At 50.1% G+C, this 16,755-nt stretch overlaps 1 protein-coding gene across 1 annotated transcript in view; it reads left to right on the forward strand.

Moving 5' to 3' along the window:
• The first annotated feature begins 2,746 nt into the window (after nt 1-2,746).
• wtip (WT1 interacting protein) overlaps nt 2,747-16,755 on the forward strand; it is a 34,850-nt gene continuing 20,841 nt past the window's right edge. The window contains exon 1 of the mRNA XM_072595801.1: nt 2,747-4,729. Within this exon, the coding sequence (XP_072451902.1) occupies nt 3,316-4,729 (1,414 nt within the window). The 5' untranslated portion in view covers nt 2,747-3,315. The remainder of the gene's footprint in view (nt 4,730-16,755) is intronic.

The raw sequence follows: 16,755 nt of genomic DNA on the forward strand, positions 1-16,755 counted from the left end.
GAAACGTCAACTCTCCTGCTCCTCGGATGCTGCCTGACTGGCTGTGCTTTTCCAGCACCACACATTTTGACTCTTCTTGGGAATTATGTTCGTTTAACAGGCAGTGAAAGCAGAACCTTTGGATATTTTTAAAGCAAAGGGGGAGAGATTCTTGTTAAAAAACTGTGGTGAGAGATTATATGGATAGATAAGAATCAGTTCAGCCACAGTCTTACTGAATGAAGGAGGAGACCCAATCTGATTCAGATGTTCAACATAGATATGATGGACCAAATGGTCTCCTTGGAGCTTGGTACAATGAAAAAATCCAAATGGTCACCATCCATCCTATAAACTTTTGATGGTTCCACATCTTTGGAATAAGAGATGTGTTGGCTTTTGTTAGTGGGTGGATTGAGTTTAAGAGCCGCGAGGTTAGGCTGCAGCTCTATAAAACCCTTGTTAGACCTACTTATATTATGTTCAGTTCTGGTTGCCTCAACATAGGAAAGATATGGAAGCTTTAGAGAGAGGGTGCAGTGGAGATTTACCAGGGTGCTGCCTGGACCATCTTATGACGAAAGGGTGAGGGAGCTAGGGGTTTTCTCATTGGAGTGAAGGAGGATGAGAGGTGACTTGATAGAGGTGTACAAGATGTTGAGAGGCATAGATAGAGTGGATAGCCAGAGACCTTTTCCCATGGCAGAAATGTCTGTCACCGGGGTTCATAGTTTTAAGATAGGAGAAAGTGTGGACTGCGGATGCTGGAGATCAGAGTCGAGAGTGTGGTGCTGGAAAAGCACAGCAGGTCAGGCAGCATCTGAGGAGCAGGAGAATTGATGTTTTGGGCATAATCCCTTCATCAGGAATTCTGATGACGACCTTATGCTCGAAACGTTAATTCTCCTGCTTCTTAGACGCTGCCCCACTGGCTATAATTTTAAGGTAATTGAGGAAGGTTTAGGGGAGATGTCAGAGGTTGGTCCTTTACTCAGAGGCGGGTGTGTGGAATGCACTGCCAGCAGCGGTAGGATAATACAATTAAGGGGATGTAGGTTAGTCTAATTCACAGATTCCCTACAGTGTGGAAACAGGCCCTTCGGCCCAACAAGTCCACACCGACCCTCTGAAGAGTAACCCACCTGGACCCATTCCCCCTACCCTATAATTTACCCTTGACTAATGTACCTAACATACACATCCCTGGACATGATGGGCAATTTAGCATGGCCGACTCAACTAGCCTGCACATCTTTGGACTGTGGGAGGAAATCCATGCAGAAATGGGGAGAATGTGCAAACTCTATACAGTCACCGGAGGCTGGAATCAAACCTGGGTCCATGGCGCTTTGAGGCAGCAGTGCTAACAATTGAGCCTCTGTGCTGTCCCAGAATAGGTTAAAAGCCGGCACAACATCGAGGGCTGAAGGGCCTGTACTGTACTGTTGTCCTACTTGTTCGAAGACTCGAGCTCACCATCTTCCAAATCAGAAAGGAAGGAGAATGGCATATGCGACAGTGAGAAAACAAAAGGTTAAAAATCACACAACACCAAGTTTTAGTCCAACATGCTTATTTGGAAGCACTACCTTTCCGAGGGCTGCTCCTTCAGCAGGTAGTTGTCCAATTAAACCTGTTGGACTATAACCTGGTGTGGTGTGATTTTTAACTTTGTACACCCCAGTCCAACACCGGCATCTCCAAATCAAAACAAAAGGTGTTTACAAAAGGAGCCAATAGAGAAAAGGGGGAGAGAGTACGCCCAGTCTGCAAATTACACTGATATAGTGACTGTAACGGCCCATTTAACGAGTCGCTGTTGGCAGGATGGGCCGAATGGCCTCCTTCTGCGCGGTAACAATTCTATGAACATAATGCAACATTCCAAAGTAGTTTCTCGGAAGGAGAACAGCGAGATCCCTGGGGCTAAGGGCCCATCCACCTGCAGGCGTGATCCCCAGGGATGCAGTGTTTTCCAGCAGAGAGTTCTCGGTGTGCTGTAACCAGGGACGAGGCGGCATTCGGAAACAAGTTGAAAACTTTTCAAATGCAGCCACAAGGCTGAGGGCTGAGCAGATTTTGGTGAAGGTGGGAGACGCGGGAGAAGACCCTGGTGCTGACAAAGGTAGCAGCGGGTGATCGGATCCAGGGCTGGGGCTGGGGCTGAGGGAGGGGACAGGCCGATCCTTTACCGTCAGCTCCCGGGGCTGGAACCCACTCCGGGTCACCTCCCCTCCCCGATGTGAACCACAACCTATGGGACACCCCCGCCCCCCCGCAAAAGGCACCTGAACTCCAGGCAGCAGCAGGGTTTTCACCTATTCCCCACTCCCTGTCACCGTCTCTTAAAAGCACAGAATTCCTGGAAAAATGCGGCTCTGTATAAAGGAGTGATTTCCTGCTTGTTTCAGCAACTCCCTTTTGCAAAGTGGGAAGAATTTTTTGCCATGTCTGAGCATGAAGCAGCGTCATCAGAACGCTTCAGAAAGTTATTTTTCCTCTTCTGAACTCTCCTTTCCCAACCCTCTCCCTTCCTTTCCTTCCCTCCTCTGCTCAATTCCACCCCCTCCTCTCTTTCCCACCCCCTCCCCTCCTGGTCATTGTGCTTGGCTCGGGATTGAGCACATTCCTGGCCGCCTCATCGCTCCCCCCCTCTGCCCTGCCTGAACCGTGCCCCTGCGCGCATTCCACAGCCTCGCCAAAGAGTGCAGCCACACAGGGGGGAGGGGAGAGACACTGACTGGCATCTTTGTCCCTCCTTCCAGCCGGTGCTCCCCTCCACACACACACACACAACCCACCCACCCAAATACCTGGCCGGGGGCGATACATTTGCACAGAGTTGGGGTGGGGAGAGAGAGAGTTGGTGCAGTTTGTAAAGTGGAGGTGGTGGCAGGCTGGTGACCAGGGAGAGAGGGGTGGGGGGCGTTGAGGAAGAGGGCTGTGTCCCTGCCATCCGGATATTGAAGCTGTTTCGCTGCAGATTGTTACACGTTTTGTTGAGAGGAGCGAGCGTTCCCTCCGCCGCGCGCGCCATTCCTGTCGGTGCTGCGGCCCCGGAGCTGGGAGCTCTGGAGAAGGGAATGTTTGTTTTTTTTGTGTGTGAGAGAATCTCAGATGAAGATGAGTAAAATGCAGCGGGGGAGACGGGTCCGACTAGCGCTGCAGCTCTGAGGACAATTACAAAGCCGAAACCCAAGAACAAAAGGAGAAGGATCGATCGGTTCCCTGAAACAAAATCATGTTTTAATCTTGGCTCTGCTTTCCGTCTCGCTGTGAGGGAAGGGGTTTGTGCGGAGTCTCCCCTCCCTCTCTCTCTGCTTTCACATTAAAGTGATGTCTAAATACGAGGAGGAGATCGGACTGCAGGCGAGTTTTCTGGAGGATCTGTCCCTGTACCAGGCGCCGAGCGATGGGTTTTACAGTGAGCGGAGGGAACTGCTGGTCAGCCCGGACTTGGAGGAGACAAAGCGGGCGTTCTTCCTGCAGATGCTCCCGGCGCACCAGCACCACCAGCCTGAAGCCGCCGACAGGGTGAACGGGGCCGACCCCAGTCACCAGGAACGGGGTCCGGCCACTTTCTGCAAACTGCCTGCGCCTCCCCGGGGCACGAATGGGAGCCGCGGGGGAGGGCTGGAAGCGGCCGGCCCGGGGCACCGAGGGGAGCTGCAGCCGGGGGTCGGCGAGCCGGAGCCGGGGGGCTGCTACCTCCGGGGCTACAGCGCGGAGAGCCGCAGGTACAGCGGCGGAGGTGGTGCTCCTGAGCCGGGCTTGGGGTGCAGCCGCCAGGGGGGAGCTTTCCCGCTCTATCCCGGCTCCAATGTATCCACCAGAAGCAACAATGTATCGGCCGGGCCCCGGGGAAACAATGTATCGGCCTCGCGGGGTAACAATGTATCCAGTGGCGGCAGCAGCAGCAGCCCCCGCTCCAGCCTCGCCTCCTCGTCCTCATCGTCCAACTCCACCCAGGAGCACAGCAAACACTCGAGCCCCCGCTCCAGCCTGTACCCCAGCCCCCGCTCCAGCCTGGTGGTGCCTGGGCCCGGCCAGGAGCGTTACTCCAGCCCGCGGGGCAGCCTGATCCAGTACGAGGCGGCCCTCAGCTCCCGCTCCAGCTACGCCAGCTCGGCCAGCGACACCAGCAAACACTCCAGCCCCCGGGGCAGCTACGAGGGAGGCGGCAGCAAAGCCAGCAGCAACCGGACCAGCGGCATCAGCATCGGCTACGACCAGAGGCACATCAGCCCCCGCTCGAGTACGGTCAGCCCCCGGTCCAGTTACTCGGACTCCTCCCGCTTTGTGCAGACTCTTGATGCCGATCTGCCCGGGCCCGGCCTCAGCGCCAGGAGCAGTATCTCCAGCCAGAGTTCCCGCAGCTCTCGAGGCTCCATCAGCGCCGCTTACCCCGAGCTGCAGCTGCCTTCCTCGCCCCGCTCCTCGGTGCTGGCTGGCGGCCTGCTGGAGGCAGCTCTCCCCGGCCCGGACAGCTTGGCGTCTCCCGGGGATCCGCACTACCCTCCCCGGCCTCAGGCTGCCCCCACCTCGCCCAGCGCCGACGCGGCCTCCAGCTCGATCCCCTCCTACAACTACAGCCCCAGCAAAGGAGTGCCGCCTGCCCACAAGTTCAGGCTCCCTTACCAGGTCACCCCCTCCAGGGAGAGCGGGCCGAGCCTGGCCGAGAAGAGGCTGGAAGCGTTGACCAGGGAGTTGGAGAAGGAGCTGGAGCTCCACGTCAAGAAGGAATATTTCGGTAAGTTCTCGGGACTCGCCCCTCCTTGTGTGAACTGCGATGAGTTTTCAAAACATCGGGCCAGGCTTTTAATCAAGGTTTTAAAAAAGAAATTAAATTCCATCATTTGTCAAGCTGCTATTCGAGCCCATGTCTCAGCCGGAGGTGCTGCAAGTCGACAGACATGACCACTATGTCAGCGCCTCCAGCTGTGGCCCATTGTTTCAATGTGGGCCTGTGAAAGAATCAGCACCAGTCACCAGCCTATTCCCCAGACCCCTCCTTTGTGAGGGACCAATTGAGAACAGAAACTGTTTGGTCTCCCTCTTTGACCTCACTGGCAACACCCAGTGCTGGGAATGTGATAACACCATGTTCCAGAAGATGCAGGTGGAGGTGGGAGATCCAAATTCTAGATGCACATCTGGTGGGATACCTCTGGAAGGTATAGGCCACCTTCATCAATGGGTTCAGTCTGGAGAATGTCCCCTCACACAGAATCCATTGTACTGTTGATTGATGATCAGCTGCTAATAGCACTGGGAAGCCACCTGGCAGAGAGTCCACTGCCCATCAGCTCAGCAATCCTCTGCAGGTGAGGGGCCCTACAACTAGTGTTGTAGGATGGCTCTGCTAATGTGGATTCAAATCTGAAGGGTACAGTACTGGTGGAGAAAGGTTTGTCAATATATAACACTGGGGTACAGTACTGGTGGGGACAGGTTTGTCACTATTACACTGGGGTACAGTACTGGTGGGTACGGGTCTGTCCCTGTATAACACTGGGGGTCAGTACTGGTGGGGACGGGTCTGTCCCTGTATAACACTGGGTGCAGTACTGCTGGGGAAATGTTGCTGGAATGTGCAGTTTTTGATGGTTCTGCCTGGGAGCTGGTTTGGGGCTGCACTAAGAGTTGGCAAAGTGAAAAATCGCACAACACCAGGTTATAGCCCAACAGGTTTATTTGGACACACGAGCTTTTGGAGAGCTGCTCCTTCAGGTAGCTACCTGATGAAGGAGCGGTGCTCTGAAGGCTAGTGTGTTTCCAAATAAACCTGTTAGGCTATAACCTGGTGTTGTGATTTTTCACTTTGTACACCCCAGTCCAACACTGGCACCTCCAAATCATAAGAGTTGACAATGAGCCAAGGAAGTGACATTGCACTGAAGGGTGATAGCAGAATGCAGTGGGGTTTGTGCTGCTTAATTAAACATAGTGGCATTTTAAGGACGGCCAGAATGCATTCTGAGTGTATTGGGTGATGTACTTTGATCTCCCCTTGTCCCTTTCTATCCGGAGAGGAATCTGAGTGACATGGAAGATGTTTATTTCTGCCGAATTTCAGAGAATGTGATCAGGAAAGGACAGACACTGGTAGCTTGGGGCTGTTCATGTGCTGTTGTCTGAGTGAGCTCAGTTGTATTACCTCCCACTGTGACCGTCTGGTAAAGGGTCATTGCAGTGTGACCAGTCGTGGCGAGTTTCCTCCTGCTTTCTGGCTCTGACTTTGCTGAGTCGAATTGTGACATTTCTGACAATGTTTTGGCCTGTAATCAGCTCTGACTAGTAACTGACCCATCTAATCAAAATTGCATCTCTTGGCTTGCTGCTGATTAAGATTCTTTGAGAATTCCAGGTGGTTTGGAAAGTACCGTGGGTTCAAATTGCACTTTGGGGCCTTGAAGCAAAAGTTGTGTGTTCAAAGTTAAAAATCACACAACACCAGGTTATAGTCCAACAGATTTAATTGGAAGTGCACAAGCTTTCGGAGCGACGCTCCTTCACCAGGTGGTTGTGACGAAGGAGCGACACTCCGAAAGCTAGTTGCTTCTAATTAAACCTGTTGGGCTATAACCTGGTGTTGTGTGATTTTTAACTTTGTACACCCCACTCCAACACTGGCATCTCCAAACCTTTGATTCAAGTGCAGCTGAGCTTGCCTTACTCTGTGTGAGGTGCCATCTTTCAGATGAGGTGTAAAACTGAGACCTCTTCTGATCTTAGTAAAAGATCCCATGGCAATGTTTCAGAGAAGAACAGGGGAGTTGTCCGGGCATCCTGGTCAATATTGACTCCTCAACCAGCCTCAGGGGAAACAGATGATCTGGTTATTACTGCATTGTTTGTGTGAGCTTTCTGTGCAAATTAGTTGCTGTGTTTTCTGCCTTAGAGCAGCGGTTACACTTCAAAAAGGTGAATTGATGGCTGTAAACGTTTTGGGGATGCTCTGATGTGGCTGAGCCTGCGAAATTCATTACCACAGAAAACAATGAAGGCCAAAACATCATATGACTTCAAGAAGGATTTGGATATAACACTTGGGACTAAAGGCATCAAAGGATATGGGGGGATAAACAGGAACAGGATATTGAGTTGAATGATCCGTCATGATCATAAAGAATGGTGGCACAGGTTTGATGGACTGAATGGCCCACTCCTGCAATATTCTATAATGAAAGGTGCACTGTAAATTAATTTGTAATTTCGATTACAAAACCAAACCTACAGCAATTTCCAAACTCTCTCCAGATTTAACTTTGCATCAGTGTTGATCTACACTAGCACCCCCACTATTTCTAAACCTGTTTAGAAATCTCCAGCACCACCTCCCAAAAGCAAACCATGAAGTGAAGGTGCTGGTGTTGGACTGGGATGGACAAAGTTAAAAATCACACAATACTAGGTTATGGTCCCAACAGTTCATTTGGAAGCACTAGCTTTCGGAGTGCTGCTGCTTAACTTGGTGTCATATGAGTTCTCACAGAAACAAACCAACATTTCTGCGGGGCCTCAGAGATATTTGTTCATCCAGCTCAGGCACCTTCTCTATCCTCAGGTACTTAGCCCTGTAATTGGTGAGATTGCCTTCAGCTGTCTGCAGCAAACTCTGGAACCCCCCCCCACCCCACCCCACCCCCACGCCAACCCACCCACTGAGTCGACCGGATTGATCAACTGTTTGTCTGCTCTATCTCCTACTTTGTTTTGATGATTACTTCTTTAGGTTTCACTCTGTTAAGGGCACTATATAAATGCAAGTTGCAACGATCTAAGTGTGGGTTAGAAAGTTGTGACAAGTGCAAGTGAATGACTCTCCTTTGAGTAGGGGTCCGACCAGTATCTGTTGCAGACAGTTCCCACTGCACCAGAGACTGAGGGATGGTGTCACTACCCAGTCTCCTCGTCTGGTGCTCCATTTTATACAAATCTTATAACAGCAATCATCAGTCGGGAGCAGAAATCTTGATGCTTTTTCAAACAGTCCCTCCCTGATCTTGGGATCCTGAAGTTGGTTGTAGTGTCTCTCCAGTTTGTTAACACAGTGTTAACCCTGAATGGCTCCAGATTGAGTGAAATGCAGGTTCACCTGGACTGATTCCCGTCTGAAAGATTGATTACCACACAGGGAACAGAGACCTCCGATTGCATTCCCTCAAACCTGGAAACTGGAGTGATGATCGGAGGGAGCTGTTGGCTAAACAGATTTGATCGGATAGATGGAGGGAAATGGCTGTAGAATCCAGAAGAAATAACAGAATTGTAAAGAGAGGGGCAAGTAATGTCAGGAATCCTGCTTTTACATTGGGGCTAATGGTAATATCAGACTTCTTCCACAAAAGATGCTGAGGCTTGATTAAAATTTCCCAGTCTGAGAGGGATAGCTTTTTGTTAGTTATTGAGTCAGGGAGCATAGACTGGAAAATATTGTGAAGAAATACAGGCCATCATCCAGTTGAATAGAGGGGCTGAATGGCCTGTTCCTGAATGTGTGCTTCTACCCACCTTGGCCATGGTGGGTAAGCGCTAAATAATTGAAAAAGAATACATCAGAAAGAAAGGCCAGTTTTTACAGTGTGTCTGTATTCGGCAGCAAGCCATGGGAAGCAGAGAATGGGGGATTTTCTTAAACAAAGTGTTCTTTGGAAAGGAATGTATGCAACGGGCTACAAACTCTCCCGCCCCAATCCCTCGGGAATGCTTCAATCCATGAGAAGTCTCAGTAAAGCATATCAAGGAGGCTGATGAAATGAAAGCGAAATTGGAGTTTTTTTTAATTCCTGCAGCTGAATTTTAGCTCACTCATCAGTCTGTATGCTCTCTGATCCCACTGCCTCCTCTCTGTCTGTCTGTCTGGCTTGCTCTCTTTCTCTCTGTCTGGCTCTCTCTCTCTTTGTGTGGTTGTCTGCCTGCCATTCTTGCGCTCGCTCTCTCTCTCTCTCTCTCTCTCTCTCTCTCTCTCTCATTGTCTAGTTCTGTGTTGCTCTGTTAAATATTAATTGACTCCTGTGCTAACCGGTGTATCAGGCACGTTGAGCTGTATCTCTCATTCAAAGCTTTTTGTGGTTTGCTTTGGAGAGATGCAGAGCAGATTGACTGGAATGTGATGGGGATGAGGGTCTTCATTTCTGTGGCGAACCAGGATAAAGCTGTTGTTGTTACATCAAAGAAATCATGAGAAGATTCCGTAGGAATATTCATACTTCTGAAGATTTTTGATAGATTAAGTAAAGGGGAATGTTTTTCCCAGTGAAGAGGCTTCTAACCAGAGGAAACAGCAAAAGAGCCTGGGTGAAGATAAGAATATTTCTCACACCATGAGCTGCTGCAATCTGGAATGCCTCCCTGAAAAGATGGTGGGAATTGATTTGAGTAATTTCCAAAGGAGGGTTGGTTTAATATTTGAAGGAGAAACAACTATAAGGGCTGTGGGGAGGGAGAGCAGGGACTGGGGACTGCCCCTGAGCGAGCTGATGGATTGGATAGTCTGTCTGCATGCTGTAAGACTCCCTGAAATGAACACACTGCCCCTAGGGTAACGGTCAGGTTGTTGCTCAGTGAATGTTGCCCTTTAGGATCTGCCGTAGACATCATTGCCCCTGGCCTAGTGGGGGAGCGGGTGGTGGAGAATCATCTGGTTTCAGGGAGGTGCGTCGCTGTGATTTCTCTGAGGTAGAATTGGGTGACTCAATTACCGGTCTTGTACAATCTCACTCCTGTGTCTCGGGGAGGGAAGAAAGAACAAATGTGAATTTCTTAAAATGGTCTTGACAATGTCAGCACCAGAATCCCAGACAGCTTGTGAAAGTGTAAGTATAAAATCTGCAGACGACAGTGCTGTTCCCTCATTAGGGTCAGGTGGCTAGTGCTGCTTTAACCTGAAGGTCACCACACCTTGGCTGAGGGGAGAGGTTCAGAGGGAGGTTCCTTCATGGTCACCTCAGCTGGTGCAGGCATTGAACCCATGCTGTTGCCATTCCAGCCAACTGAGCTAACTGACCCCTTTTAAGGTGGAGTCATTATGAGGGCAGAGTGATGATCTGTTTTTGTGATGTGCAGGTGTTGGTGTTGGACTGGGGTGGGCAAGGTCAGAAGTCACATGACACCAGGTTAGAGTCCAACAGGTTTATTTGAAATCACACGCTTTCGGGCTGCTGATGAAGTCTTCTGATGAAGGGGCAGCGCTCTGAAAGCTTGTGGTTTTGAATAAGCCTGTTGGACTATAACCTGGTGTTGTGTGTCTTCTGACCTTGATCTGGTGTTACAAAGACCATCTCCATCGCCAAACTACCACCAAACCCTGTACCCTCCATTTTGCTTTGCCTTATAGCCTCCTGATTGATTCTTCAAATCTGTTGTCTGACATCTCTTGTGCTCTCTGTTCCTGTGCCCACCCCCCGCTCTCTCTCCCTGTGCCCCACCCCCTTGCAGTGCTTAACAGTCCCCATCCTGGTGCCCGTATTGGGGCACTGGAAGGAGTGGTCTTTATAGATTTGAAATTAGTGTGTTTCACTTTGAGCAAGTCGAGCTAGTCTGTACATTTACATGGGTTAAACAGGTTGAGGTGAGCTGTTTACTGAGATGGAATGTCTCTAGGTGAGAAAGGAGACACTCTCCCCACCCCCCCCCCCCCCCCCCCCCCCCCCCAACCCCCCCCACCCCCCACCGTGCTACAGTAATTTGGTAAATTCACGGGAACTGGTTCCTTGTTTCACCTGTAACTGAGGGCCACATGAGGGGGAGGGGGAACTGTTGGTTCAGAATCGAGGCCTTTCACAGAGGGAGGCCATTCAGCCGTCATACCCGAGTCCAAAAGTGTTCTACTAGAAAAGCACAGCCAGTCAAGCTGCTCCTCTCCTGCTCATCGGATGCTGCCTGACCGGCTGTGCTTTTCCAGCACCACACTTTTCGACTCTGATCTGCAGTCCTCACATTCTCCTCACATTCTCCTCACATTCTCCTCACATTCTCCTCACATTCTCCTCACATTCTCCTCACATTCTCCTCACATTCTCCTCACATTCTCCTCACATTCTCCTCACATCATACTGTTCTGGGTCTTTGAAAGACTTATCCCATTACTTCTAATCCCTGGCTTTCCCAGTAATGTTCTGCAGTTTATTTATCTTCAGCTATTTATCACATTCCCTTTGTACGATTCTTCTTGAATCTCCTTCCATCATCCTTTTAAGTAGTGTGTCCTGGATCACTACGCTCACTGCAGGAATCCATTTCCCCTTCTTTGTAATCTGTTCCTTCAGGTAATTATTTTAAAATCTGTGTCCTCTAGTTGCTGAGAAGGGTTCTGTTTACTCTAGCACAGCACTTCTCCGTCGCCAAACTACCACCAAACCCTGTACCCTTCCATTTGCTTTGCCTTATAGCCTCCTGATTGATTCTTCAAATCTGTTGTCTGACATCTCTTGTGCTCTCTGTTCCTGTGCCCACCCCCCGCTCTCTCTCCCTGTGCCCACCCCCTTGCGGTGCTTGACAGTCCCCATCCTGGTGCCTTGTAAACAGTTTTGTGGGTAAGATCAAACCGACGCCTCGTGGGTGTAAGCTGTTTAAAAAACAAACCTGTCTTGCATATAGCATTTATTACCCGTCCCTAGTTGCTCCTTGAGAACGTGGGGGTGAGCTGCCTTCTTCAATCGCTGCAGTCCATGTGCTGTGGTTGGACCCACAATGCCCTTGCGGGGGGGGGTGGGGGGGGATTTCCAGGATTTTGACCCAGTGATAGTGAAGGAATGGTGATATATTTCCAAGTCAGGATGGTGAGGGGCTTGTAGGGGAATGTGAAGGGGGTGGTGTTCCCATGTATCTGCTGACCCTTGTCCTTCTAGATTGAAGTGGCCATGGATTTGGAAGGTACTGTCTGAGGATCTTGGGTGAATTTCTGCAGTGCATCTTGGAGATGGTACACACTGCTGCTGATGAGCGGTGGGGGAGAGTGTGGATGGGTGCTGAAGGGAGCAGGTGCGGGCGGTGGGTGGGAGGGAGGGAGCGGGTGCAAGAGGGGGTGTGGGGGTGGGGAGGGGAGGCGGGTGCGGGGAGGGAGCGGGTGCAGGAGGGGGTGTGGGGGTGGGGAGGGAGCGGGTGCAGGAGGAGGAGCGGGTGCAGGAGAGGAGCGGGTGCAGGAGGAGGGAGCGGGTGCAGGAGGAGGGAGCGGGTGCAGGAGGAGGGAGCGGGTGTGCAGGAGGGGGAGTGGGTGCGGGGGAGGGAGCGGGTGCAGGAGGGAGGGAGCGGGTGCAGGGGGGAGCGGGTGCAGGAGGGGGAGTGGGTGCAGGAGGGGGTGTGGGGGTGGGGAGGGAGCGGGTGCAGGAGGGGGGGTGTGGGGATGGGGAGGGAGCGGGTGCAGGAGGGGGTGGGGGTGGGGAGGGAGCGGGTGCAGGAGGGGGTGGGGAGGGAGTGGGTGGGGGTGGGGAGGGAGCGGGTGCAGGGGTGGGGAGGGAGCGGGTGCAGGAGGGGGTGTGGGTGCAGGGAGGGAGTGGGTGTGGGGAGGGAGGGAGTGGGTGCAGGGGGGGGTGTGGGGGTGGGGCGGGAGCAGATGCGGGAGAGGGTGTGGAGGGAGCGGGTGCAGGAGGGGGTGTGGGGGCGGGTAGGGAGCAGGTGTGGGGAGGGAGCGGGTGCAGGAGGGGAGTGGGGTGGGGAGGGAGTGGGTGCAGGAGGGGATGTGGGGGTGGGGAGGGAGTGGGTGCGGGTGGGGAGGGAGCGGGTGCGGGATGGGGAGGGAGCGGGTGGGGAGGGGGGTGAACATTGTACCAATAAGATGCCCTCCTGGGTGATGCTGAGCATGTGGGAATGTTCTTGGTGGCCATTCTCCTGAAGGCTCAGGGTTTATCCTTTTTTCAGGTGGTGTTGTGCCTGTGATGCCCCGCTGCCATACCACCCTCCTACCGCCCCCCCCCCATACAGATACTGGCCAGGAGTCCCATGTCACCAGCAAGGCCAGAGCTCTCTGGAATGTTCTGGCCACCTCTGAGGAGATTAATTGTTACAGTGCAGGAGTGGTTCAGCCTGGGCCTGTGCAGTCTTCATCATTCCAAATATTTCTCTGTCTGGGCTTGCTGTTTGGCTGAGGAATGAAAATTATTTTCTCTTGTACAGTTTGTGGGAAAGTGACTGTAACCTATCAATGACCAGTTTGTTGTGTGCACAATATGCGAGTTCCAGTGTAGGGGCTTCCCAACACTTTCTCATGTACTTTTGGCTGAAGGACAGATTTGTTGGAGGAAACCAACTCTGCAGTGAACCTCCCCCTCCTTGCCTGAGCTGTGACCTGAAGCAAGCTCCTGTTTAACAGAGAATTATTAATGACCAAGATAAACGTATAATATTGCGGATGCTAGAAATCTGAAATAAAAGCAAATTGTTGGACGAACTCAGCAGGTCTGGAGCATCTGTGGAGAGACAAACCAAGTTAATGTTTTGAGTCGTATGTAACTTCTGTTCATTAAGACTTGGAGTCCAGTGTCATGGAGATGTGATACAATGTCATGGACACTGGACTCCTTATGCTATAAATTCTGTGAGCGTGATCTTATACTCCACAACCCACCTGATGAAGCAGCAGCGCTCCGAAAACTAGTGCTTCCAAATCAACCTGTTGGACTATAACCTGGTGTTGTGTGATTTTTAACTCTGTTCATTAATTATGACATAATGCTCAACCAGGTGGGGTCCCCAGCAAACTATCCCACTCCTTTGCAAGTGAAGACTGTCTGTCTGTAAACCTGTGTGTAGGTTAGATTGCCGGAACACATTTATTACCAATTGTCAAAGTGGAAAGGTATACGTAAGGGAGAACGGGATAGAAGGATAATCCTGATGGGTTAGGAAGGGGAGCCTTGTGCAGATGATAAATACCAGAACAGACCTGTTCATCTGGTTGGTCTGTTTTTTTTGGTGTAAATTCTGCACAATAAAACATGAATCAACTTGAAGAATTAGAAAATATTTCAAACAAGAAATGCTTGTGAGTTATTCTTAGCAACAGTTTGGAGAAGCTCCATATTTAGTTAGGCCAAGGTCTGTCCGGGGACAAAACAATGCCTTTAAGATGTGCTCAAGTGTGTGACGGTCGCAAAGGGGTGGGCCTGCACAGTGAGGGGAAATTAGAGGGGGTGGTTTCTGACTCTTGTTTCTTTTGGATTGACCTTTTTAATGACTTCTGTGCAGGGTCTAAAAGGCCACACGTTTGCTAAAGGAAGCTGACTGGCAATCATTGATAAATGCATGCGGTGCACGCAAACGTTGTCCACATCCTAGTGGCAAATAAAAAGACATCTTTGCAGGAAAGGTCAGTGTCCTCAAAGCTGCAGTGAGCTGTCTCCTCTATGTACAGAAACTGGGTTAGGCAGGAAGGTGTCTGCAGAGAGAGGGTTAATCTAGGCTAAAAGTACCTTTTGCTTTTTGTGAAAAGCAGGTTACCTGAAACGCGAGAGAGAAATCCAGGGTGAATACTCCCAGGAAGTGGTATCTTTGACAGATCTAGTTAGCTGTATTGCTCCCTTAGAATTGCCTTAGTTGGTTTAAAAATATTAGTTTTAACTACATTTAGTGAAATTAAGTTTTAACAATTAAATTATATAATTAATTTTAACAAGCGTTCTAGTAATTTAGATGGTTTTGTCGCTGAGTTGAAGCTTTCTCTTGGGTGGGCCAGAGATCTGAATACCATGAAGGTTTTGACAGTTAACCAGCCCCTAACCCTTGATCTGAAAGTTTAGCAGAATCCCAAGAGAGAAAAAGTTTGTACCATGTCCTCAGGATTTCAATCAAGACAACAAAAACCTGCAGATTCTGTTCAGGAGTCCTGAAGAAGGGCTGCACCCCAAAACATCAACTTCTCCATCTCCTGATGCTGCCTGGCTTGTTGTGTTCTTCCAGCTTCCTGCCTGTCTAGGCAGGGTTTCAGTGGCACCTTCCCCACCAAGGATTCACTCACAGAAGGTTATCCTGGCTGGTGCTGCTCCTTTTTAAATCTGTGGTGCAGGTTGGAAGCAATTGTGTGAGTGAAGGTTAATGTAGCTATTTATCACACCTTTATAGCTTCTGATAATGGCACAGTCCTGGGCCCGACCTCCCTTTCCCCAGCAATGGCCGACTCTATCTCGACTTGATGCTTAGAATTCTCATGGCTTTGGGTGTCACTGAGGTGCTTTATGCCAAGATGGTGGTGGGATAGATTGACTGACTGAAAATGGAGAATGTTGGAACAATTCAGTAGGTGTCCATACCTATCTGTGGAAAGAGAGAGAAGAGTCAGTGTTTCGGTCTGACTCTGCTCTGGATCCCATTTACATTGGGAAGTTCAGGGCTGCGCTGGACTGGGTTTACTTGGTTGATCAATTTGTGAACCTTGCCTCTGTTTGAAGGTGGGTTTTTTTTTTGGAGACGTGTTACATTGCTGAGGAGTCCTGAACATGAGAACTGTCTGCAAGAGGCAACCATAAGTTGATTGGATGCCATTTCTGAGTAGGAAACTGATTTAACGTCTGTGTAAACCCTTTGTAAAAAGCTGCCACAATTCATGAAAACTGAATCGGTAACCTCCAGAAACACGAGCCCTCTCACTTCCCCAGTTCACCCAGTCCCTGATGGTGGTTGGTGCTTGTCTGAAGGTTCTAGTCTATAGCAGGTCAGTCAGAAAGGGAAAGGGAATTGGAAATGGACTGTTTTACAGAGAATCACTTACCGCAGCACATGTGGATGCAGAGCGTTCAGCTAATGGTCAGTGCTGGGGTTTATGTTCCATATTAGCTTGGATCTGTATTTGAAAGTGATAAAGTTAGAGGGCTATGGAGACTGGGCTGGAGCATGTCTTTCGGGAGCCAGTACAGACCCAATGGATCCAATGGCCACTTTCTGTGCTGTAAAAGTATGATTCTGTAACCACCTCCCACTCCTTATTGATCACAGCCAATCAACCTGACCTATTCCTCTCCCCATCGTGTATCTACATCACAAACGTTTCAATATAAACTCTGTCTCAGCCACTCCCTGTGGGAGTGTTCCACCTTCTCACCACACTCTGGGTAAAACTGTTTCTCCTGTACTTCCTACAGGTTCTTGTTAATGACTATGTTACACTGATAGCAAAGGGAATTCATAAACATACGCACAGACTACAGAAGCGAGGTTGTTATGTTAAACATTTATAAATCACTGGTTAAGCTGTAGTTAGGCCTTTCATTTTGGAATTCCCCCTCTGCCATTCTGTTCCCCCTGAATTTAAAAACTCCTTGTTCTCGCATCTTTCACCAGGTTTTTGGTCATCTGTTATATCACTTCATGTGGTTTGTACTAATGTTCCTGTCCACTGCCTTGGAATGTTTAACAATATTAGAAATCTAAATTTAAATGCAAATTGTTAAACTTGATTTCACAAAGCCCCCGTCTCCCCGGTCCCACTGTGTGGAAGGCACTGAGAGAAGTGGCAGTGATTCACTGCCCCATTACACTGACTGAGGCCAGCAGCATCAGTGCAATTATTGAAGCTGGATTCAAACTTGCTGGCTTGTGAACCTCGTACCAAGTTAGAACAACACGAGAAATAGCCTCAAAGCGTTTCAGAATACCATTAGAAGATCAAGGGTAGCAGATACATGGGAACACCACCTCCTGCAAGTTCCCCTCCAAGACACTCACCATCCTGACTTGGAAATATATCACCGTTCCTTCAGTGTCACTGGGCCAGTGTCCTGGAATTCCCTCTCTCAGGGCATTGTGGGTCTACTCACAGCACATGGACTGTAGCGGTTCAAG

The sequence above is a fragment of the Chiloscyllium punctatum genome, chromosome 26, assembly GCF_047496795.1.
Source record: "Chiloscyllium punctatum isolate Juve2018m chromosome 26, sChiPun1.3, whole genome shotgun sequence".
NCBI lineage: Eukaryota > Metazoa > Chordata > Chondrichthyes > Orectolobiformes > Hemiscylliidae > Chiloscyllium > Chiloscyllium punctatum.